The 26863-nt window shown below is 41.7% G+C and overlaps 1 protein-coding gene across 2 annotated transcripts in view; it reads right to left on the minus strand.

The window, feature by feature from the left end:
- Positions 1-14003: 14003 nt before the first annotated feature.
- SCRN1 (secernin 1) overlaps positions 14004-26863 on the minus strand; it is a 42135-nt gene continuing 29275 nt past the window's right edge. For both annotated transcript variants that reach the window (XM_049785285.1, XM_049785286.1), the window contains exons 5-8: positions 25763-25957; positions 20081-20246; positions 18614-18794; positions 14004-14601 (exon numbers count right to left, since the gene is read on the minus strand). In XM_049785285.1, the coding sequence (XP_049641242.1) occupies positions 14443-14601; positions 18614-18794; positions 20081-20246; positions 25763-25957 (701 nt within the window). In that variant the 3' untranslated portion in view covers positions 14004-14442. The remainder of the gene's footprint in view (positions 14602-18613; positions 18795-20080; positions 20247-25762; positions 25958-26863) is intronic.

Here is a 26863-nt window from a genome sequence, read left to right on the forward strand (position 1 = left end):
CATAAGCACCTTGTTTTTATCATAAATTAATCTATTCTAGCTCAGAGATCTTGAAAGCACAGATCCAAATGTATTATGAAGAATCTGCCTCCAATTCGTGGAGGGGGGAAAATAGAAGGGCTCCCTAAGCTTTGAAAACTAACCAGTACCCACAGGGAAAAAATACAGTCTTCATTCAAGGGCTGCCTCCTTTCTCAGGCAGGTGGGATAAACTGTAGTTGCCCTTGAAGATGCCAGGCAGGACTGACTGTGTTGGTCACACACATGTTTCCCCACCACCACCACCAGAGCTGGTCAGAGAATAGAAATGTTCTTGTGGTCTGCCTGTCTGTCCCCACCCACTCCCCATTTTGGAGAGGAAGGAGAGAACATAGAAGGGCAATGATTCCTGAATAGTGCTCCAGAGCTCTGCACGTTAGAGATGGAAGAGGGAGAGGTTGGAAGAGTAGTGGAAATGGAGCTCTTTTGGCTACACTGGCTCAGGCATTCAATCTTAATGTGCTCATCACACCCCAATCAAGCTGTCTTCAAACAGGCTGATGTTTGGAGGAGTTTGGCCAGCACATGATTGTGCATCTGAGCTGTTGTCTGGGACAGGGGTGGGGTTTAGAGCAAGAAAATGTTTCCATGTTCCAGGCAGACACAACTAAGCGAAGTCAAGTTCCCTTCCCAGAACTGGTCACCAATAAATCACTGGGAAAGAGTCTCTATGAGCTCTGGGCATAATTGAATTTTTTATCAGAACGTTTCCAAAAGGTCAGAATTTCTTTATTATAGTAGAATCTGCTCTTCTCCCTTCTTTTTTATATAAATTTGAATGACCAGGAGGAACAATGCCCAGACAAAGATATGTCCCTTCTGGGGACCCTGACCTGACCAGAGATTTATTTATACATTGTACTCTCACTGCCACAGCTGGAATAGATGAAAAATAAAAAATGATTCAAGAACATAAGAAAATTAGCAGCAACCAAAACCTGGAGTTATGGAGAATCTCAGGAATCAGGCTCCATATCTCTCCAGGACTTATCTCTGAACCCACACCCATACATGCCCTTTGACCCTTGCCCTGCACTGGATTCCTCTGGCAGGTATAGCTCCAGGCTCCCTTGAATATTTTCCTTAGACACTAGTCATCTGTGACTGCCCCTGTGTTTCACCTGTGTTTTGTATTTATTGATATTCTCTGCTCATTCATTTCTTTGTACCTAATAAACTTTAATATGTGGAAGTGTTTCCAGATCTTTCCTTCTTTAAGCCCATTGGTGGTTGCTGTATCAGTCTAGGCCAGAGGAAGAAGGGCTTCTGGGAGAGAAAAGAAGGTTAAATAGAACCCAACCAACACAGGCTGCACAAACTTCCAATCCAGGCCTTTCCTTTTAGAGCTGACATTTTGAACTTTGTGTTTTCTTTTGATTGTTTGTTTTGTTTTTAACTTAACGAAACAAATTTGTATTTTGAAGAAACAAATACCCATGTGTGGATGATATTTACAAGTAGGAGGTGTTCAGAAGAAAACAGAAAATTTTTCTCAAATGCACCTGTAAAATGCAAGACTATTCTACTTTTCTCATTTGAACTAGGTAGATCTTCTGCTCTAATGTGTTTTTTTGGTTTTGTTTTGGGGCCACATTTGACAGTGTACTGGATCTGCATTTAGGGATCCCTCCTGGCAGGCTTGGGAGGCCATATGGGATTCTGGGGATTAAATCTGAATTGACTGCAGGCAAGGCAAACACTATACACTTTACATCAGTATATAGAATGCAAGCACTTTATCTCCTGTCCCCATAAAATGCAACAATTTTCAGCCCAAAGTTCATTGAGTTGCACCTCCAGGTCGGCTAAGCTCAGAATGTCACCTGCCTTGGGCAGCATCTACTTCCCCTCCAGGTGCTGTTTCTGGGTGTTGTCTTAGGAATGGTCCCAAAGACTTGCCTAAAAGAGTAGGAATAGAAATCCAACATACAGCCACACTGGAGTACTTTTTTAGGGGGGTGGGGTGGGGAACAGTAGAGCTTGGGCCACATTCGGTGGTGCTCAAGGTTGACTCCTGGCTCTGTGCTTGGAGCTCTAGGCAGTGCTCGGGCTATACAAGGCTGGGAATTCCTTAGGTGTGATGGTAGCCTCATGCTCTAAGACAGTGGTCCTCAAACTATGGCCCGTGGGCCACATATTGTATTTGTATGTGTTTTGTTTCTTCATTGCAAAATAAGATATATGCAGTGTGAATAAGAATTTGTTCATAAGTTTTGTTTTTACTATAGTCAGACCCTCCAATGATCTGAGGGACAGTGAACTGGCCCCCTGTTTAAAAAGTTTGAGGACCCCTGCTAGGACAAGAACATTGGAGAGACACTGGTCTGGAAGTAAATGCCAATGCAGGAAATAATCCACACAGTGAAGGGGGTGAAACAGGTTCAGAACACTCCAACACACAAGCCTTCCACTTCTAAGAAGCAGAGAGCTCAGTGGAGGAAAGACAGAAATGCAAGAGAGCGTTCCCCTGAGACCCGGGATTTTTATTAGGAAGAGCCAGACCACACCCTAGGGTGTAGAACAAGTGGTCTAAACAACAATCCAAGGTACTACATTCAAAGGTGTTTCCAACGAATGAGTAACAAGGCATATACTGCGTAGGCTGGCACCTGGTTACTCCAACATCTCTTTCTAGTTGACTATAGAAAGATGCAGAAATATGAAGTAAAACGAATACAAAGCCCAAAGTTCTAAAGGAAGTACAAAAAGATAAGGGGGTTGGCAAAATTGTGAATAGGCACAGCAAAAATAAAAAAAAATAGAAAGAAAAGCTTTTGGCCTGAAAACAGGGTGTCCCTACTCATGAAGCATCCTGTCATAAGACCAACTACAGGCTCCAGGCACACTAATTTATCTAACCCCTAAGTCTTCCTTTACGGTCCCAGGAAAGATTCTCCTTAATCACAGTTTTTGCTGTCAGGTGTCAAAAATTGGTAATATTAGTGTTAGCACTTATGCTAAGTCAAATTCAGGAATGTCCTGAGGCGTCTCCTGGTTTCATCTCACCATTATGTGGTGAGGCAGGGAAATCTGCCTTTCAAAGCAAGTTATTGCTAATATACAAGCCATAGTCAAGTTAGCATATGAGACCACCCCTCATGTGGGTATGTGCCATGGCAGACCCATCCTGGTAGAAGGGTCAATTCCTGTGTAGGTGCAGAAAATTGTGCTGGACCCAAAGATGAGACCCAAGATTCAGGATGATCGGCCAAGGGACGAAAGCCTAAGTCAAGTCACTATGGCAAATGTTCAGGGTGGAAGGCCCCCTATAACAAGAAATTACTGAGTTCTCATCCCTAATGAATCTCATCCCTAACTCCTCTTAGTTTCTAATATTTTTCAATTTTAATGTGACCGTGCAAAAAGAACGTAACCACAGGATACTATTGGGGCCTAAGGAGAAGATAATAGCAAACCAAACAATTTCTATCAAAAGCACAAAACTCCAAGGATACTATCTATACTATCTTCTAAAGAATTCCTACTAGCAGATCTAAAGAGAAGGGGAAAGCTGTAACTACATAATAAAATATACAATAAAGAATATACATATTGAAGAAATACATTTAAGAAGTATCAAGGAAAGTATACATATCCCTTATAAGTCTTATGAAATGGTCTGAGAAGAGTATAAATTCCAGATTACAACTTCAGTGGGCAATGTAGTTTTGTGGATTCTGAAATAATGGCTTCAACAGACATGCCCTAGAGCTGAGGATCTCTCAAAAGCAGAGACTAGTTGTGAGAAAGTCTATGGTGAAGGGAAATGGCAAAAAAAGTGATTGCTAAGAGCACATCAGCAATAGCTATGTGCCTGCCTTCTCTGAGGATGACTTGCAGCCCAATGGGTTGAGTGACTCCAACAGCAGGAGCAGCCAGAGCAATGACATAGAGCAGAAGACCTTCATGCAGGATGAACTACTGGAAAGGATCCAGAGCAGCTTACCTGCCAATGGTGCTGCCCAAGCCCCTCTCTCCATGCAGTGGGCAGTCTTCGGCAGTGATGTCATCTTCCCATGGCAAAGACAAGAGCCCAGCTGGAGGCGGGGGCTCCCATCAGCAACATGTAAGATGAGAGTTCATGAAAACTTAAGAACTTAGGCTAAAAGAGTTAACTAGGGAGAAATAATAAATCGGGGGTGGGAGAATCAAAAAGAACAATAGAAAAGAACGGGCTAAGTACAACAGAGGGAAGGGCTAAGATACAACATAAACAGACATTACATACAATATGGACGGATATTAAATAGACATAGAGGTGGCCAACATGCATGCACGCGCGCGTGCTCGCACACACACACACACACACGCAGATGGACAAAAAGGATTGATCTGTAGGTTGCATTTGGAAAATTGACCCAGGTAGAATGAGACAAAGCACTTTAAAATATAAAGCCAATATTTCGGATGTAAAAGTTTTCCAGGTTCTAGGAGTAATCGATATTGATGGAGGGGAACTTTGCAAACATAAAGGCTTCAAGGTCTAGAATGAGAACAGAACATTTCCAAAAACAATCATAATGTTCAAGTCTAGGATACTAAGTAATATGGTAATGAGCACTATAAAAACAGTCTGCACCTCAGGGTATAGTATCACCTGTTTTGAACATCCAGGTTCCTTTCCCGAAAGCAAAATGAGAACAAAGGCATATGATATAGTAAAAAAAAATACTAGCAAGAATTAAAAGTAAATAGCAACAAACAAACCAAAAAAAAAATAAACACAAAAAAACATAATGTCTGAGCACTGTAGCAAGAGTTTAGGGCATTCATATGTCTTATCCAAGGACCTCTGTGGGGAAAGACATTAGATCATACAAGCAGGTGCAATCAAATGGAAAATGAATAATTTAAAATATTTGTTAAGACATCATCATAATGAGGGGCGGGAGAGATAGCATGGGGGTAAGGAGTTTGCCTTGCATGCAGAAGGAGGGTGGTTCGAATCCTGGCATCCTATATAGTCAGTCCCCCGAGCCTGACAGGAGTGATTTCTAAGCGTAGAGCCAGGAGTAAGCACTGAGCACTGCCAGGTGTGACCCAAAAAAAAAAAAAAAAAAAAAAAAAAGACATAACAAGTACTTTATTGGGAGTCCAAAGGAATATATCACTGTAATGCAAAATTTGGCCATCTAAAATATATCTCCATGGACCATTGTCAACAAAAACATTAAAAGGTTATTATAAACATAACAGCATAGAAATTAAGACACTAAAACATTTTAAAATGAGCACTGTAGTAGTGGGAGTTCACATCTTCCAGATGCATTGTGCAGCTGTTTTCCTATTGGTAGAAATGTTAGAACATTGTTATAGACATCTATAAAGAGCATTCAGTTAAACATCTGCTAATTTAAACAGCTATATTCATAGCAGAGGTTTCTTTGAAATATAAAAAAGAATATAAGCTGCTGAAGATTTTACAGATGAGTTGGAGATTTCTGAAACTTCTTGATCATCAAATTTAAGCCAACACTGTCTTGCTGTAGCTTTACAGAAGGCTATGCAATAACCCATATCACCATAATGGTTCAAAACAGAAAATAAATGGTATTATTCAGGGTTGTTCGTAGAGTCCATAGTGTACTGTGATAAATCAAGGTGTTCTAAAGAAAAGTCCATGTAAGTCTGCAGTTTTTTCATCTTCTTGCTTTTGTTGAAAAAATGTTTCAAATGTATTACGAGCACTAGTGGTAATTTCCAATTTTCTGTCCTTTTTAGAGAATCCTGATGTGTGTTGCAGTGGCTGCAATAAGCCCTATAATTCTCTCTCAGTTTTTCTTCTTTTAAAAATAACTTAAGGCAATCTTGCAATAGGCATTTATCTATAGATGTCAAAGGCAAGGATAAATGAATGAAGATCTCAAATGTCTGAGATTCTTGGTGACAGATGAGGCATTGAACTGTGAATTTAAGCTGACCTTGGAAAACTGTAGCAATAATAGACTCATCAAACAGCTTGTGTTTCAGCGAGTGACTTTTGAGTCAACAAGATGATCACTGTTTTCCTCTATATATCTGTTTTGCTTATCAGCTTTGTTCAAGTCCTGATGAAGACCGTCCCTTAGTTATAGAAGTAGTTCATTTGAATCTTGTTGATTGTGCCCTGAAAAAATGGTGATTTAGCTTTCCAATGGTCATCTTAAAGTCTTTTGGGTTGATATACCTGTGTTGTCATGTGTTGATATACCTGTGTTTTATGATTTTATCAAACTCTTTTGCCACTTTGCCTTTATTTTCCAGCAGATTTGACCTAGTAATGTCCTCCTAGTAATGGTTCAAAGTAATCAGTCAAACTTGAATATTATACAAACATTGTAATACTGAGTTCATGTAACATGCATTTTTTTAAATTATGAAATCTGGTGAGAGCAGGATCAGCTCCCTCATCTACAGAACTGAGATTCTGGAACTGGTCATTCCCACTCCTGATAGCCTCTGCCTCCCTTAAGTAGTGTCAGCTTATTGTCCTGGTTACCTTTTGATGTTGTAGTCTGTTTCTTGTCCTCTTCCTTTTGATGATCTATGCTAGTTCTGAGAGGAGGTTTACAGTCTTAACATACACTGTGTCTGAGGTTTTCTATTTGTGATAACCCTGACAAGATGTAGTGCAAATCAATTGTTGTGTTGCTTTGTACCTGATTATCTATTTAAAGTGTCTTTCTGCTGCTGTATAGGGCTCTCCTTGGGGGTAAATTTAAGAGGGTTAGTGAAAATAATGTTAAGGATAAAATGTTCATGGGTGGCATTTCCTATATTTTAAGAATTGAGTTTTGAGGGTTCTGTGAGTTCTTTCAACTATGGCTTGTCCTGGGGATTATAGGGGATATTGGTGATTTGGCACTTTTGCAAAAAGATTGAAAAGTTTTAGTGGTGTAGGCTGGGCCATTGTCCATCTTTATGGATTGGGAAAAGCTCATAACAGAAAAGCATTGTAACATAAAGATGCAAACAGCTTTAGCTTGTTCAGGAGTCATTGGAACTCCTCAGGTGAAATGGGAATATGTATCCACCATTACATAGAGATAGGATTTTTGGGGGGAAAGAAGTCAACATGTGTAGTATCCATTTGCCATAATTCATTAGTCTGTAACCCTCAGGGATTAACCCCACCTACATGTGTTATTTTATTTAAGGGTGTACAAATGGTACATGTATTGACTATTTGTCTGGCTTGTCTCCATAAAACATGATAGTTCGGGGCCGGAGAGATAGCATGGAGGTAAGGCGTTTGCCTCTCATGCAGGAGGTCATCGGTTCGAATCCCGGCGTCCCATATATGGTCCTCCCGTGCCTGCCAGGAGCAATTTCTGAGCCTGGAGCCAGGAATAACCCCTGAGCACTGCCGGGTGTGACCCAAAAACCACAAAAAAAAAAAAAAAAAAAAAAAAAAAAAACATGATAGTTCACATGAAAACAGTGGATGCTGTATGTTCTGCATGTTTAACTGCAGGTGAGTTAAATATTGGTATGTCCAGATGATCAGCAACTTCATTCCCTTGAGCCATCTGCCCTGGAAAGCCAGAGTGGGCTCTTACGTGAGTGATAAAAATGGGCTCAGAACGTTTTTGTAGAAGTGCTTGTAATTGCTGCTGCGACTCTTGAACAACCTGATTATGAAAATTTAAAGAGGCGATTACTATGATGGCAACCATTCTACCAGATAAACTAAATCACTTACTATGTTGCATGCCTCTGAAACATGTGTTAGTAAATAATTTAAAATAGTAATTTCCACTTGTTGAGCAAACTTGTAATAAGTATGTATTGTTGTGGTCAGTGAAGGGCCAGTGATACCACCTTTTCCTGAAGATAGCCCACCAGTGTAAAACACGGGGTGTCAAGTATAGGAGAGGAGAGAATAATAGAGGATATCACAAAATATGCCCTTTAAAGAAGTTCCAGGCTTTTACAGCAGGATAATGGGAGGAAATTTCTCTTGAAAAATCAGATAAGGCACATTGAAGGGGCTCACTGAGAAGGATTATGCATTCTATTTCCTTTTTTGGAATCGGCAACACTATTATATCAGGATCAAAATCTAACAAGGAAACTGCTCTGATCCTTGCTTTGATGATAATAGCAGTGATCAATTTCAAACAAGACACAAATGTATGAGGCTGCTTATTGTGTAAAGAAACCCAGTCTTGTGGCCCAGGCAACTGAGCAATAGTACCCATAGAAGAATAAAAGTTTGCAAAGATTAAAAGCCATACCTTCTCTCCAGGTATGAACCTGGAAAGATAAGACTTTTGGAAAAATACAGTGAAAAAAAAATCTAATTCCTGTTGGGCCTTTTGAGTTAAACACCTGGGGCTATTTAAACACGGTTTTTCTTCTAAAGTACTAAATAAGTTGCTGAGTTCTGAGTTTGAAATCCCAAGGGAGGGACAGATCCAATTTATATCACCTAAGAGTTTTTTGAAAGTCAATCATGCCTTCACTACCTTCTGGCCTAGAGGATTACTTGTGATAAATCTTAAAGACATTCCTTTGTATGTAATTTCCTTTTGATTTTGCTTTCAGTAGTCTATTGTTACCACATCCCCCATTCTTTGTGTTACCTTACCGTTTTGGGTGGGGTCTTGGGGAGGTTACAAAAGGTTTGGCCTGAGGGGCAAAGGGGGATTTTCCTGGCTGGAGAAGTAGGAGAAAGAAGATGGCTGAGGAACAAGGTACAATGCAGGGCTGAATAGGAATCCAGCGTAAATGGTTATGGTAGGCCACACATTGGTGGCTAGGGTATGAATAAAGCTGATATTTCTTGGAACCTGTTTGTGTATGATTTCCTTGCCTCTACCTGAACCTGCTGACCCACCGGCTGGAGGGAGTTGGAGCCACATGTTCCTGGGCTGGAGAAGAAAGGCCTCCATCACCATCTACCTCCATCCAAACCTATCCAAGGGCCATTTTTATTATTTAATTCAACAGTCTCTCTCTCTATCTATAGCTTGCATAATTGTGACCAGGATGTGCCTTGGGATGTTTATACTTGGGTCCCTCTTAGCTGGTTCTCTTCAGGCAGGCAGGGTGTGGGGTAGATATTCTCTTCAGCTCTGGCAACTTCTCAGCAATAATGTCTTTAACTGTTGCTTCTTTTTAGGGGTTTTCTTCCTGGCTCTCTGGGATCCCAATCTCGTGGCTATGTAAGTTTTGGCTCACCTGGAGGTCACACAAGTCCCTTTTTGTTGGGATATCTCTATTCCTTATCCACATTCATTTTCCTTCCTTCCTTCCTTCCTTCCTTCCTTCCTTCCTTCCTTCCTTCCTTCCTTCCTTCCTTCCTTCCTTCCTTCCTTCCTTCCTTCCTTCCTTCCTTCCTTCCTCCCTCCCTTCCTTCCTCCCTTCTCCCTCCTCCCTTCCTCCTTCCTCCCTCCCCCCTCCCTCCCTCCCTCCCTCCCTCCCTCCCTCCCCCCTCCCTCCCTCCCTCCCTCCCTCCCTCCCTCCTTCCTTCCTTCCTTCCTTCCTTCCTTCCTTCCTTCCTTCCTTCCTTCCTTCCTTCCTTCCTTCCTTCCTTCCTTCCTTCCTTCCTTCCTCTTTTTCTTCTCTCCTTTTCTCTTTATTAGCAGTGCCAGAATCAGACACAGGGCTTCACTGGGTGGTGAGACCACTTTCAGTTCTTTTGCTTATAAATTCATAGTTGACAGGACATTCACTTCTGAGGACTCATTGCATTGAACTTTCCTTCAATACCATTTCACCCACCAACAACTTCAATTTTGGCCACATCCTCCCAATTCATGTTATTATATTTTATTTGCTTGCTTTAGTTTTTGCCTTCTGTCCTTATAAGTTCTACGTGTCTTGATTTCTGTCTTTATATGTTTTTATGTGTTTTTGTTGTTTATTTATTTGGGTTGTGGTCTGGGAGCTATTGCAGGCTTTCTGACTAGGGTTCTCTCCTCAAGGTGCTCAGAACACCCTATGCAGAATCAGAGATCAAAACAAGGTCAGTTGTATGCAAGGTGCCATAGCCCTGTATATTCTCTCTCTCTCTGACTCTCTCTCTCTCTCTCTCTCTCCTCTCTCTTTCTCTCTCACCCCCATTGTTTATTTTTACTTAATTACTAATGTTCCTGAATTTGGGGTCATTCCAGTGGTGCTCAGGGCTTACTTCTGCACTCAGGAATCATTTTTAGTTAGGCTTAGGGGATCCGGTCAGCCGTGTGTAAATAAGGTAAGTGCTTTAATTGCAAGACTGTCCGGCCCCCTGTTGTATATTTGAAAGAGGGACTCCATTTACAGAACAATGTGGAAAATGCTAAAATTTAGGACATGCTACAGTTGATTTGGTTTTCTAAGGATTCCATCTACTAATTTTCTGTTCTACCTATGCCACCTTTATGCTTTATTCATGAAAAAATAAAAGAGACAAGTAAAGAATAATATCAGTATTATTTATTGTATCTTCTATGTAATTAGAGATAATTTCAGATATTAGATTTAGAGATAATAGCCACTGTGTGGGAGAATACTTGGTTCACAGCTACTTGTACAAAATACAGTTAAGACTACACAGCCAGTCCCCACTGCAGGAAAAAAGATGTCCTTTCCATTACTCCCTACCCATGGCAATTTCTGACTCTTATCTCCCCACATAATTGCTAATGTGAACATACTGATTCCCACAGGCGACCTGCAGGTGACATTTCCTAAGGTTGGAAATGTCATTTTGATGCCAGCAGGGGGGCGGATTGGAATTGGGGGTTACTTGAATGAAATGCCAGGGTATTCAGGAAAGGTGAGGATGGAGATCTAGTCACCTGTCACTTCCTTTGCCTTTCTCTTCAGAAAAGGCAACTCAAAGTGTGGGCTGAGGGGACTGCCTTTCCCTCACATGCTACCTTTCTTTCTGCAGCCAAGAGCCCAGCACATCAGCTCCACCACCTCATAAACAGCAAATGGCGCCCCTTCAAGCCTGAAGTTTCACAGCGGACCTATGACACACCACTTCTCTGCAGGCTTGACCATGAACAAGACATCTGCACAAAGGCATGACAATCTCAGTCTGTCTGGTGGATCCTTATATTTACCTCCATAAAGATTCATTTAACAGCGAAGGAACTTAAGAGCTAAAATCTAACTTAGGCATCTGCCTGCAGTGTTAGTTTATCAGACAGCACTACTGTCCTTTCCCTAATGCTTCAAGAAGGAAAGAACCATTTCTATTCTGCTTCCCTGGCTGCCTGGATTCCCTTCAAGCATTAGGTCATCTTGATCTCTGGTTAAACTCCCAACTACTGAGCAAGACTAAGTACCTCATATCTAGTTATGGGGGTTCTGGGGCTGGAGGCACTGCTCTCTTCAGGCCATGTCCTCTTCCTGCCACAAGGAACAAGTACACTAACCCCCCCAAGTCTAATGATATATAAATGGGATTTTAGACACTTAGACACTACGGCCCAGAAACATTATTTTCATATAGTTCATCCCTGGTCAAGAAATTAACCATGCTATGGAAAAAACTCCCTTTTTCAAAAGCAAAGTTAGAAGCATTTACAAACAAATCTCTTTCCCCTTTACTCAAAATCCAGTAACACATTTCAAGTTGATATAGAGAAATAGGAGGAATGAGTGCAGCCACGTAATTATAGTCTTTGCTTTTTTTGTCACTGTCCCCAAGCGACCCCTGCATAAGATCTGATTGCTGTTTCTATCCCAGTGTTGACTGTTCATTGTGTACCTGCCTGCCAACGATACATTCCTGCCCCCCTAATGGCTGCCAGGCTGTGCCAGAGGCCTGCTGTGTATCTAGTGGTAAGACTGATACCTAACAAACATGGTGAACAGCCTTCACCCAGATAACCATCTGTTAGGACGGGGCTTTCTCTGAGAAGCAGGACAAAGGTCAGTGTCCCCCCCGCCACAGAAGTAGCTCCTGAGTTTCCCATTGCACAATAATCAGGCAGAGGTCCACTACTGCCTACATAATCTGTTTGTCCATAATAAAGGGAATTGTCCCCTGTATATTACTTAAACTCGACCACGCCTGTCTCAGAGAGATCAGGTCTCATACGCATTTCTGTGGCAGGGATCTCCTGGTGGAACTGCAGTGCAGCACTCAGACACTCTTGTTTGGAATTACCTACCACACTGTGGGTGATCTTGGGTCACCCTGGACCTCTCACCCTTCCCTTGCCCCAACTCAGCAGCAGCCATAGAAGCTGCCAGAAGAGCTACTCTTCCTCTGAGGAGATGCCCCAATTCTTAGTGTGAAACTCCCAGCAGCTCCAAACCACCACACTTGGTTGACATTACTTCCCACAAGCAGTTTTTCCCTGGCCCTCTTGTATTTGTAGCTGGAGATTCTGCCGGGAGAAGTTATTATCTTGCTGGCTCACAGTGAGCAATGCCACTACTGGCCAACACTCTTAAAGGTGTTAAGTTGTTAAAGAAAACAACTCATTCTGGGGCCAAATCGATAGTGCAGCGGTAGGGCATTTGCCTTGCACATGGCTTACCCAGGATCTCGGTTTGATCCCCGGCATCCCGTATGGTCCCCCAAGCCAGGAGCGATTTCTGAGTGCATAGCCAAGAGTAACCCCTGAGTGTTTTGGGGTGTGGCCCAAAAACCAAAAAAAGAAAGAAAAAGAAAACAATTCTTTTTGATAACTCAGAACACTGAATTCATGTTCAGTGTGTGTATCGGGGTAGAGGGTTGAATCCATTCTAGTTCTCAAACCTAGGACACAGGGTCGCTGAGGACTTTTCTGTTCTCAGTCACTCCAAGAATCCTGACATAATGATTCCAATGGCAATTTACTTCTGATGTTTGTCTTCTATTGTTTGAACCACACCTGGCTGTGCTCAGGGCTTAGTCCTGATTCTTTACTCAAGAATCACTCCTGGCAGGACTTGGGGAATCAGCTGGGGTCCAAAAGGCCAAACCTGGTTTAGCTTCCTGCAAGGCAAGCTCCCTGCCCTTGTACTATCTGGCTAGCCCCCATTTGCTATAAAGTCAGGCCCCAAACTGTGACACTGGAGTGATTAAGCTGCTACCCTCATTACATCCTGACCATTATATAAACATGTTACCTTCTCTGCCTCCTTCCCCAAAGAATGGAGTATTTCAATAACTCAAGGTAGGTTCCCTCTACCACCTACTGGCTTCGATTGCTGTCTTAGGACAGTTGAGAACAGTTGAGGAAGGAGGAGCATCAAAGTCGGCTCCTTTCCACACAGCTTTGTGATTGGGCTGGACAGGTAGGGACTGAAACTGATTAATGGAAAGAAATCAAGTCTGCATCCATCTTTTCCCCTTGCTCTGTTTTCCCCTCGCCAACCCCACCTGCTCTTCCTGCCAGGCGTTTTCCAGATTCTAGTGGTCCAGCTGAATCCTTCACAGGGACCCAACCTTGGAAACAAACCCACCTGATTCAAGCATCTGCTGGGATCACAATTTGCCTCTTTACATTCCAGTTCCCTTAGCCAGAAGCTACAGAATTGAGAGAATCACTTTGTCTTCCCCCTCATTAGCTGTGAGATGGATATCCTTGGGAGATGGAACTGGTCACGGGGCCATTCCACCAGCCTGAAATGACTGACAGGAACCAGCCCTGTAGGATGGTCTCTACTTAGGGCCTCATCCAAATGGGCAGCTGATAGGCTGCCTTGTTTCTAGTGGATAAAACCGTGTCTTTAAAACACACACACACACACACACACACACACACACACACACACACACACACACGAGTAAAGCACTCCTGCATGGTTGCCTCTATGCCACTAGGGGGCAGCTATCTAAACTCTTGTACTGAAAGAAGAGGCCACACTCAGACAGTTCATGGGACAGGGACTCTTTGGGATCATGAGAATCAGAGAAAGCAGTCCCAGGGAGGTGATAACTTGATTCCTTCCCACAGGATTTGCACCCCCAAAGACCCAGCACTCTGCAGACTTGCACTCAATGAAAGAGAGCACCCCTGAGCCCCACTTTCCACAAAGAAACAAGAGCCTCGGGCCCAGCAAAGAACATGCCTTTGTTGACCTGAAAGAGAACTGTTGCTGGGAGAAGAAAAGGAAGACTTGCAAAGAGTTCTGCTTTGCTGCCAACAAGCACTGTCAAGCTGTCTCTCAAAGCCAGGCATCTGTGAGAAGGCAAATGTGTCCACTGCCACTGAGATGCAGGAAAAGCAACTTAAAACCCACAAGGAGTCACACAATCCAACCACAAGCAAAGGGGGGCACAAATCACATTGGAAAGGAAGGAGCGTATGGTCCACAAAAAGGAGAACTTGTCAAGGTTCAAGGTGGAACACAAGTTCACAGAGCTTGTGACTTGGGCACATAGAGACCACAGCAGAACTTCCTCACTCCACTCCAACAGAAGAGCGAGAACTTTGTCTGGCTGGTAACTTAGTAACTTTCAATGAGAAGGGGCAGAAGGAAGGCTCACTTCGTTTAAAGAAAGAACTTAATCTCTGTGTCCACACAGTCGTAGAAAAGGTCCCCAACCTCAGTGGGGTCCACGGGTACAGAGCTGTTCAGGATCCCGTCCATGGCCTCCAGGCCTTGCTTCTCCAGCTCCTGCATTGTGTCCCTCAGCTTGTTGCCTTGTTCCTGGGAAAACAAAAGCAAGTGGGTATGATGACAAAGGAGCAATCAAAGTCTTTCTGGGTCACTGTCTCCCACTAGACTGCCCCATGGACCCATCTACAATGCCAGTGTCGTCTTGATGCTGATATCTCTAGTAGCTTGATGTGTGTGTGTGTGTGTGTGTGTGTGTGTGTGTGTGTGTGCGCGCGCGCGCGCGTGCACGTGTGCATGTATTAGGTTATACCTTATTTTACCTAAAACAAAGGTCATCCTGGTTCTTTTGAATGTTTGTTTACAATTTGATCTGCCCCAAAACAGAGATTATCTTACTTGTAAACCTGGGTAGGATTGACTCAGGATAGCCTGAGTTATCTGTCTTTACTGCTCCACCCAGGGATGGTCTCTGCACTCAAAAAAATGGCAGTTCTGGCAGTCAGCTTGGTGGAGATATGAGGTAGAAGACTGCCAGACTCCACATGTTTCACCCTCAGCATGGTTTGGATTTTTTTTATGTGAAACCCTGATTCAGACTTGTTTCTCTGGGGTTGGAGATACAGCATGTGGGTGATTTTACATGTGTGGGGAGGCACACCTGACTCTGCATTCAGAAATCACTCCTGGCAGGCTCAGGGAACTATATGGAATGCCAGGGATCAAACCTGGGTCAGCCACATGCAAGGCAAACAACCTTCCTCACTGTACTATTGCTCTGGCTCCAACAGCCTGCTGTTTTCAGGGAAGAATCCAGAATCCAGAATGACAGTCTGAGAAGGGCCCACACAGCAGACTTGTGTGTGTCTTGCTGTCCTCCAATTTCATATGCCCCTACATCTCTCCTTCTCATTAGTCAAACTGAATGAGCAACATTCCTTCAAACAAGGGCTCTCTTTGGGAGAGATCACCTCGGAGGTGATCCAAAGAGATCATCTTGGAGGTAATCCTGGTCTCTGCTTTTTGTTGTTGTTGTTGTTGTTTGTTGTTTGTTTCTGAACCACAAGGCTTCCTCCTGGCTTTAAACAATCCTGGAAGAGCCTGTGGGACAAGGTGAGGTGCCAGGGGTCAAACCTGGGTGACCACATGCAAGACAAATGCCTTTTCTGCTACATCATTTCTCTGGTCCTTGATCCTGCTCTCTGAACAGAACTCCTCACCCCTGCCTTCAGTCCCAGTTTAACTTGAACCCATCTCTGGGCTCTCTGAAAGTATTTGCTCTGGTTCCCCTGACCATGTCTTTACATCTCTAGAATCATCCTTTCCCTGCCTGTTCCTCATTTGTCCACTTTCCTATCAGATCACGATCTCATGTGAAGTAGAACTAGTCCTGTCTCTATCCTGCAATGCCTAGAAATAAAAAATATATGGCTCCATAAACAATCATGTGCCACATCTGTGCCCAATTTCCTTTTTTTAATTTAGATGGCAAGAACTCTTCTCCCAAAGGTGAATTTTCTGTGTCAATGGTGAAAAACTTTCATTTGTATGATTCATCCTGGGAGAGAGAGAAGCTGCTCTAAGCACTCAGGTATCATTTCCAAAGTCTGTTTAACTCAAACTTGTTACCCCCCACTTAAAGAAGGCACGCACCAGACATGGCTTTTTGCCTTCCTGGGGCAGTGCCTTCCTCCCAAAGAATTATTTGCCAAAAGGCCTGCTTAGCGAAGTCAATCATTTGACCCTTTGCGTGGATCATTGGCGGTAATTCTAACATGGCTGTAACATTACATTTTCTCTTTATTTGGACACTATAGAAATCCAGCCTCAGCTTTCCTACAGACAAAAAAATGTCAGTACCAAAAACCCACCAAAAGTTTCCTGCTGGCTAGTTTATTTGTGACTCATATAACCTGGAGCCAGAAGCTTGTTTTTCTGAGTCTAGCTCTATGATGGTAAACAATTATTTCCATCACCCCTAAAATCTATTTTCCGGCTACTACATAAACATCATAAATATCTCTGTCTCTCTCCTCCTGGTTTCTTGAAAAACCTGCTTTTTGCTAAACCAAAAACATCTCTAGCTTTTGTTTCACAGCCCTCTAGCAGGGGTCTTTCTCACCTATAGGATAGTCGTTTTGATATGTAGATTCTAGGCCTGGTTCTCCATTGTACTGCTCTCCTGCTCTTTGTTCTGAGGACACCTTGCATACCAGAGTTTGTGCTTATAAATGTCATCAGGTGAAAAGTAAATTTGTCTCTCGTCCCTTGGACGAGGGTCCCCATACAATGCATTTTGTGTGGTCTCATTTATTTCATTTTCATATTTCATATTTGTCTGCCTTGTGTACCCACTTATTCTAGTGGAAATTTATCTGACCCACTAAGGTTTTTGCTTAGGGACGCTAACACATCTGCAGCACAAACTATTGCTAATTTTTCAACGCACTATCTCTATTGACCCAACTCTTTGAAATATTATATGACATACTTGGCCAATATCTATAAATCCATATACCAGACAGTGACATTTGAACTCATTTGGGCTTTCCTGTCCTCCACTTAGAAAACTAACATGCTCAGGAACTAAATTTGAACAAACTTGAAGAAAATTCTGTATTGTGTGGCAGGATGCTCAGGGAAAGGCATTATGGCTCAGGGAAAGGTTTGGCTTGGAGGACAATTATAAAATAATTGTGCAACGTTCACACATCAAAGTAGTCATTCATGACAGAAGAGCAAGTTTTGCCTGAAGAGTACCAACTGGCTAAGGGAGACCAAAAGAAAAACATCCCAAGGCACATTCTAGTCATGGTGATGCAAATCAGAATACTGAAAGCAGCAAGTGTATAAAAGGAAATTACACAAAGGAACATCCTTAATATTTAGAAGAGCAAGTTTTATGAAATGTAAAAATCCTCTCAATACACTTTCTAGATTTACTGCTAGTTCTGCCTCTTCCTTTTTCTGTGATCCACCATGCCAAAGTCAAGAAAGCAAACTCATCTAGTTCACACCAAATGTATATGCCAATGCTTAGAAAGAGGAGAAGCAGCTTGCAAGCCTGTTCTTTCCTCCTTCCTCAGTAAAACAGAGGTTTGGATTTTTCTATGAGGTTTGGATTTTTCTATGAAAGTGAAAAGGCCTTTGTGGGCATATATTGGACACAGGGGAACATGGAAGTGGGTGCTGACGTGATGTAACTTAATAGTCAAAGTTTTGCAGAGAGAACTAAACTTAATTTTAATAATTTTTTTTGAAAATTGAATTTACATTTATTTGTATCAAGCCTTATTATGATATACATATATATGTTTTTTTAAAACAACTTTATTACATACATGATTGTGTTTGGGTTTCAGTCATGTAAAGAACACCACCCATCACCAGTGCAACATTCCCATCACCAATGTCCCAAATCTCCCTCCTCCCCACCCAACCCCCGCCTGTACTCTAGACAAGCTTTCTATTTCCCTCGTACATTATCTTTATTAGATAGTTCAAAATGTAGTTATTTCTCTAACTAAACTCATCCCTGTAATGATTTTTTTAAAATGAAGAGCTTAAAAATCTTTTTTTAAATAAGTGTAGTAAAATATACAGAAAATAAATCTGACCATTTAACCATCTGTTTATGCAGTCACTCAAGAACACCCAATGTGCTGAGCAACCACTCTGCTCAAAAACTTGTTTAAAGAATCACTCTTTTAGACAACTAAGAATTGGATTGCTTTCAGTCAAGCACAGCTTCCTTTAAATGCTTTCATAAAGGATTGCTATCATGAACAAATTTATCCACTCCCCCCCCAAATATACAAAGAATATTAGAACTGCTTCCCTACTAGAACTGCATTTCTGTTATTTTTAGGTAACCAGTTATTCAAAAGGGACATCCTTACCCTTAGTACTAGAATAATGTCAAAGTGGTGACTTTGCTTTATTTGGTTCTTTCTGTTTTGTTTTTCTGTGATTTAAAGAGATTGGGTGGAAGGTGGGGCTAGATTTCCAGGAGTAGTTTGGGAGCCTGAATGTCTTGGAGAGACACACTGGAGTGGAGACAGGAGCTGCCTTCCCCACCTCCCTTCTTTGGCCCCTGACTCCTCACCTGATTGCTTGCCATGAGAGCACGCGCCCGCTCATGGGCCTTGTACAGCTCATGCCGGCGGTCTGGTTTCTCAAGGAATCGAGGCACCTTTCTGGCAGGGTCATCCTTCCCCAAACTGGGAGATTGAGTTTTGGGGACAAGTTTCACATCATCAACAAAGATAAAAGGCTTGAATATGGACCTAGAGAGAAAGGAGGGATGATTCAGACAAATTGAGCTAGGGTTTGGGTGCCAGAGAAGCCCTTCCTTTCAGCAAATACATCCTGTGCTTCTTGAGGTAGAGGGACCGGGGGACCCTGTGAGACATACAGTGTCTATGAGTAGGTGTGTGTGGGGGGTGCAGACACTCATCTACTCACAGCAAAGGGCTGATTCACAGGTCCTCCTGGTCTAGGTACCCTTTAAGTGAGGCCAAGTAGGCAAAGAGGCCCAATGTGTTGAGAACAGGAGGCACTGGGCCAGCTCTATACTTGTTCTACCCTGTGTTCTCTCTCTCACTTTTTCCTTCCCTCCTTCTCTCTTTCTCCCTTTTTCTCTCTTCCTTTTCTCTCTCCTTCCTATTAGAAAGAGAATGGATTTTACAAACTTGGATTCCCAAAGACCGCAGTGAGGACTCATCACAGAGAAATAGAATCTTGGGAGTGTGGGCAGTTTCTTGTGTAACAACACTGGGCAGCAGCACTTTGGCATGGTAGATGCATCTTAGAGAAATGGGACTCTGTGTGTGTGTGTGTGTGTGTGTGTGTGTGTGAGAGAGAGAGAGAGAGAGAGAGAGAGAGAGAGAGAGAGAGAGAGAGAGAGAGAGAGACAAGAGACAGAGGGAGAATTGTGGTCTAAATGTCTGAACTTTCCTAGGGAGACAGCCTAATACTGTGGCACATCAAAGCACATCTTGGTAAATGATAGGGAAGCTGTGTTGGACAGAATTATTGACATCAAGCATCTAAAGGCAGGGGCCAGTGTTACCCCTGTATAGAGCAGAGATGGCAACTTAGATAGGTTCACTAACTACCAGAGGAAAGGAGTAGAATACTGGCAACTGAGTCTCAAATTTTTTTAAATGTGTTTATTTATCTATTTATTTTTGGTGGGATAGGGGGCCCACACTTGATGGTGCTCAGAACCTATTTCTGGCTCTGTGCTCAGGATCACTCAGAGAAGTGCTTATGGGAGATATGAGGTATCAGGGATTGAACACAGGTTGGCCACGTGGAAGGCAAATGCTCTATTTGCTATACTGTCACTTTGGCCCCTAGTCTTGGTTCTTAACTATTGAACCACACTGCCCATTTATGGATACTCACACAGAAAGTGACCCCCTAACTCACAGAGTCTCACAGAACTAGACAAGATACTTGAGCTTTTGATGCCCCAATGACCACACTGAGTAAATGATGGGGCTCAATTCTAGAAGGGGGCACATAACTTAGTGGTTGCTTGATAGAGAAGCTCCTGGAAATCACGAACCTGGAAGGATCAGGGGTCCCAGTGAAGTAGTGGATGCATGGTGAGCTCCTACTCGGAGGCAGCACAGACACGATACTGGCCGTGGTGAGGAAAGACTCAGAGTCTGCACAGATGCCCCCCTCTTTGTCACGTAAGATGTCAATCAGAGTCCGCACCGTAATACTTTCTGTAAGGAAACAGAAAAATGGAAAGGCTGTTGCTAAAATCTACCATCTTCCTTCCCTCATACTGGAGACCCAGAATTAGAGATGGGAACATAACCACCAATCATAACTCATGGCCTCTCCAGTAGCTAGGCGTGACTGTGGGATAAATCCTGACTAAAGGGAGGTGAGAAGAAATGACATATGAATTTCTCTTCACATCCATAAAAGGAGACACTCTCTTTTCCCTTTGCTTTTCTTCTCTCTTGCAAGCAAATGGACCAAAAATATCAGACCCATAGGATGTAGACTGCCAATACACATCTAAATTGTGATGTGAAAAAAAAAACAACCCTCAAACTTCCATTTGCTTTAAGACACATTATTTGGGGGGTCTGTTTGATAGAGCACTTAAGAATAAGACCTCAAAAACACTGATATTCATATCTCTAAGCAGGCTACCAAGTTCTCACAACTAAAAAAATATATGGTGGAAAACAGACACAGAGATGCAGATTCAATCATTATGATCATTAGATTTTTGCAGATAATAGATGGCCACATCTTGCTTACATAGAAGCCTGGTTCTATATGTTCTGCCTCCAGTTATAATTCAGCACAGTACTATTCTTTCCATCTGTGTTTATAAAAATGAATCAAAGCATCTCATGCAGTAAATTCTAGCACTAGTATAGGTCATATCTTCCTTGTCAATCTTTAGTTAGCCATACCTCATAGTTAAAACCATAAACAAAAAGACCTGGGTGTCTGCAACTATACAATGGTCAGATTTCCTAGTCATCTTATGAATGAATGGAGCCAAAATCAAGTCTCTAGTAGTACTTCAATCTCACTCTCTTCCTCACACTTCCCGCTCTTGAATTTTATTTGCTGGGTCATTTCTGAGAGATGCCCTGTGATCTCCCCTCCTGCTAGTTCATCTGTTTCTTTGTCCTGCGTTTCCTAGAAATAAGGAGCTAAATCCAGAGGCTACATCAGACTTAGATTTCATATTAGGGAAGAAGCATTTTCTATATTATATTGTATATTTACATCAAGTCAGTTTTGAATATTTAAAACTTGAGAGTTTTCTTTCAGAATTTCTATTTAAAAATACTTTTTATTAGTACTGAATAGAAGGAACTTAAGGTTTTAACTTTTTTTTTCAAAGTTTTTTTTTGGGGGGGGTGGTCTACGCTCAGAAATCGCCCCTGGCAGGCTTGGGGGAATCATATGGGATGCTGGAATTCGAACCACCATCTTTCTGCATGAAAGGCAAATGCCTTACCTTCATGCTATCTCTCTGGCCCCGGTTTTTACTTTTTTAAATTTACTTCTAAATGATATTAAAAATCATAAAATATTATTAGTAACATAATTTTAAGAATATTTAAATAAGATGATTATTTTATCTAGAATTATCAAGAATATCACATAAGATTTCCAATAATATGTTGTATTCTTCTAGGTACAAGGTGGGAAAACGATGGTTCAAATAAGCCCAAATCCTTTCTATGTAAGATCCATGATTTTTACATCTAACGTGTGTACTTGTTATTAACTTATTTTTCATAAGTCTACATTTCCAATGAAATTTGATGATTCATCAAATCATATCGCTGATGAATGCAGATGCAAAGATCCTCAACAAAATCCTGGCAAAGAGGATTCAATGTCTCATTAAGAAGATCATCCACTACGATCAAGTAGGTTTCATCCCAGGAATGCAAGGATGGTTTAACATCCGTAAATCTATCAACATAATACACAACATCAACAAAAAAAATAAAAACCACATGATCATATCAATAGATGCAGAAAAAGCATTTGATAAGGTCCAACACCCATTCTTGATCAAAACTCTCAGCAAGATGGGAATGGAAGGAACCTTTCTCAATATAGTTAAGGCCATCTACTACAAGCCAGTGGCAAATATTATCCTCAATGGAGAAAAACTAAAAGCCTTCCCTCTAAATTCTGGCTATCCTTTCTCACCACTCCTATTCAATATAGCACTGGAAGTACTCACTATAGCGATTAGGCAAGAAAAAGATATCAAGGGAATCCAGATAGGAAAGGAAGAAGTCAAGTTCTCACTGTTTGCAGATGACATGATACTCTACTTAGAAAACCCTAAAGACTCTACCAAAAAGCTTCTAGAAACAATAGACTCATATAGCAAGGTGGCAGGCTACAAAATTAACACACAAAAATCAATGGCCTTTCTATACACCAATAGTAATAAGGAAGAAATGGACATTAAAAAAACAACCCCATTCACAATAGTGCCACACAAACTCAAATATCTTGGAATCAACTTGACTAAAAATGTGAAGGACCTATACAAAGAAAACTATAAAACTCTGCTCCAAGAAATAAGAGAGGACTCACGGAAATAGAAACACATACCGTGCTCATGGATTGGCAGGATTAACATCATCAAAATGGCAATACTCCCCAAGGCATTATACAGATTTAATGTGATCCCTTTAAAGATACCCATGACATTCTTCTAAGAAGTGGATCAGGCACTTTTGAAATTCGTTTGGAACAATAAACACCCTAGAATAGCTAAAGCAATCATTGGAAAAAAGAATATGGGAGGAATTACTTTCCCCAGCTTTAAACTTCACTACAAAGCAATAGTTATCAAAACTATTGGAATAAGAACAGGCCCTCAGATCAGTGGAATAGTCTTGAATACTCAGAAAATGTTCCCCAGACATACAATCACCTAATTTTTGATAAAGGAGCAAGAAATCCTAAATGGAGCAAAGAAAGCCTCTTCAACAAGTGGTGTTGGCATAACTGGCTAGCTACTTGCAAAAAATTGAACTTAGAACTCCAGTTAACATCATGTACAAAGGTAAAATCCAAATGGATTAAAGACCTCGATATCAGACCCAAAACCATAAGATATATAGAACAACACATAGGCAAAACACTCCAGGACATTGAGACTACAGGTATATTCAAGGAGGAAACTTCACTCTCCAAGCAAGTGAAAGCAGAGATTAACAGATGGGAATATATTAAACTGAGAAGCTTCTGCTCCTCAAAAGAAATAGCGCCCAGGATACAAGAGCCACCCACTGAGTGGGAGAAACTATTCACCCAATACCCATCAGATTAGGGGCTAATCTCCAAAATATACAAGGCACTGACAGAACTTTACAAGGAAAAAAATCTAATCCTATCAAAAAATAGGGAGAAGAAATGAACAGACACTTTGACAAAGAAGAAATACAAATGGCCAAAAGACACATGAAAAAATGCTCCACATCACTAATCATCAGGGAGATGCAAATCAAAACAATGATGAGGTACCACCTCACACCACAGAGAATGGCACACATCACAAAGAATGAGAATAAACAGTGTTGGCAGGGATGTGGAGAGAAAGGAACTCTTATCCACTGCTGGTGGGAATGCTGTCTAGTTCAACCTTTATGGAAAGCGATATGGAGATTCCTCCAAAAGCTGGAAATTGAGCTCCCATACAATCCTGCTATACTACTCCTAGGAATATACCCTAGGAACACAAAAATACAATACAAAAACCCCTTCCTTATACCTATATTCATTGTAGCACTACTTACCATAGCAAGACTCTGGAAACAACCAAGATGCCCTTCAACAGACGAATGGCTAAAGAAACTGTGGTACATATACACAATGGAATATTATGCAGCTGTCAGGAGAGATGAAGTCATGAAATTTTCCTATACATGGATGTACACGGAATCTATTATGCTGAGTGAAATAAGTCAGAGAGAGAGAGAGAGAAAAAATGCAGAATGGTCTCACTCGTCTATGGGTTTTAAGAAAAATGAAAGACATTCTTGCAATAATAATTTTCAGACACAAAAGAGAAAAGAGCTGGAAGTTCCAGCTCACCTCAGGAAGCTCACCACAAAGAGGGATGCGTTTAGTTAGAGAAATAACTACATTTTGAACTGTCCTAATAATGAGAATGTATGAGGGAAATGGAAAGCCTGTCTAGAGTACAGGCGGGGGTCGGATGGGGAGGAGGGAGACTTGGGACATTGGTGATGGGAATGTTGCACTGGTGATGGGTGGTGTTCTTTACATGACTGAAACCCAAACACAATCATGTATGTAATCAAGGTGTTTAAATAAAATATAAAATAAATTAATTGTATGAATTAACTGAACTTTGAATTCAATAAAGCATCCTATTGCTGCAACTAGTACAGAGGCACTCAACTGTTGATTTTTTAGATAATAATATTAATAAAAAGTTGTGAAAAAACTTAAACTGGCACCTTTTTATCTTGCTACCCCAGTGGAAAGATTGACAGCAAAAGTTTTAAACTATTTCTCAAGAAATAGTGTCAGTAATCTTTTTTAAAAAAATATTTTAGGGGCTGGAGAGATAGCATGGAGATAAGGCGTTTGCCTTTCATGCAGAAGGTCATTGGTTCAAAACCGACATCCCATATGGTCCCCCGAGCCTGACAGGAGCGATTTCTGAGCATGGAGCCAGGAGTAACACCTGCTGTCGGGTGACCCAAAAACCAAAAACTAAAAACAAAAACAAAAAATATTTTAGCTTGTGGGACATGTCATCTGTCATTACTTATCCATTTCTGTTAAAATTGTTCATTTCTGCATCTGTCATACTAAATAAGCCACATCTAAATGAATAGGGTGGAGGAGCAACTGCATTTCCAAAAACATTTTATTTAAAAAAAATAAAAAGTAAACCATGGTTCCCATGAATTATTTGCACCCAGTCACACAAATAAGAGCTATCCACCATTTGTACCTGAATATGGGTTCTGAACTGATCAGTACTCTGATCTGATCTACATCTAGATGATCTGATCTAGACCATCATTAGAAATGAAGACTCCAGGGCCAGAGAGATAGCACAGCGGCGTTTGCCTTGCAAGCAGCCGATCCAGGACCAAAGGTGGTTGGTTCGAATCCCGGCGTCCCACATGGTCCCCCGTGCCTGCCAGGAGCTATTTCTGAGCAGACAGCCAGGAGTAACCCCTGAGCACTGCTGGGTATGGCCCAAAAGCCAAAAGCCAAAAGCCAAAAAAAAAAAAAAAAAAAAAGATAAAGACTCCTGAGGAAGATTCAGCAATTAACTCAACAAATATTTATGGAATAAAAGTTCTTACAAGAAGATCCTAAGATGAGTAAAAACAAACAAACAAACAAAAAAACAACTAAAAAACAAAATAAGGGTCTCTAACAAGCATCACAAGATCTCAGACCCTACCCTCAAGTAGACTTGTTGGAAGAGAAAAATATGGAGTTAAATAAATCAAATATACAAATAATTGTAAGTACAGGTAAATAAATATGGGGTTAAATAAATCAGATATACAAATATTTGTAAGTACAGAAAAGTATGGGGTTAAATAAATCAAATATACAATTATTTTTGTAAGTAAGTAAGTAAGTAAGAAGTAAGGACATCTGCAATTAGTGTCACCCCAATAGAAGTATTTTCAGCTCCAAGACCAAAGACCTGAAAAGGAGACTCACCAGCCAGGTGCTGACTTACCTTCTTGCCTTCCTAAGCTCTCTTTGTCAGCAGAGCAGTCTAGTTGGTCAGAGGTTGGAGCAAACACCTCAGAAAAATTAAATTCCTCTTCTCCTGTCCACCAGCCTTGACTCTGAGCATAACTTCGAAGCTCAGGATGTTCTGCGTCGATCTTGGTGGTGAGTGAAAGCTGACTGCAGACGCACCTCACCTCCTCTGCAGGGAGTTAAAGAAATACTGCTCTTGATAACTGAACTGAGAAATGGGATTTCTGGGGAACCTTCCCTTAAGCTGAATTTTTACTCTGGCTTCAAAAAAAATTTTTTTTTGCTTTTATTTGGGGGGTGGGGAATCACATCTGACAGTGCTCAGGGGTTATTCTTGGCTCTGCATTCAGGAATTACTTCTGGCGGGCTTAGGGGACCATATGATGGGATGTTGGAGATAGAACCTGGGTTGACCTCTAGCAGGGCAAGTGCCCCACCCACTGTGTTATTGCTTTGGCCCCTCTGGAATCAATTTTGAGGGGAGAAATAATTCATGGGCTTCTTTGGAGGAGGCCAAGCAGAAGGGTTGATAGGTTTCTGACAGCTGAGAAGGTTCTGGGAACCATATTTTACCATATATATATATATTACTCGCTTCTTTTTGTTGTGGTTGTTGTGCTGAAGGTGAGTTCTGGCAGTGCCAAAATACATAGTGGGAGGGCACAATCCAACTCAGGGCCTCACCATTCAGGGTATAGCATGAGTTGCCCCCTCCCCCCCATTCACACCTGTGCTCTAATGTTAACCCCTTTTTATAGGTCTACATCTGACAGTGCTGGGGTGCCAAGCACCATTACCAACAGGCCTCAACTGGCTGTGTGTCCCTGGGGGTCACCCTCACAGTACTCAGGGGAATCTGAGCTGGACTCAAATTCAGGGCCTTGTATATGGGATGAACATTTTATTTTTTTTTAGTTTTTGGGCCACACCCAGTGACGCTCATGAGTTACTACTCCTGGCTATGCACTCAGAAATCGCTCCTGGCTTGGGGGACCATGTGGAACACTGGGGAATTGAACCGTGGTCCGTCCTAGGCTAGTGCATGCAAGGCAGATGCCTTACTGCTAGTGCCACC

Source organism: Suncus etruscus, chromosome 13 (assembly GCF_024139225.1).
Source record: "Suncus etruscus isolate mSunEtr1 chromosome 13, mSunEtr1.pri.cur, whole genome shotgun sequence".
NCBI classification, from domain to species: Eukaryota; Metazoa; Chordata; class Mammalia; order Eulipotyphla; family Soricidae; genus Suncus; species Suncus etruscus.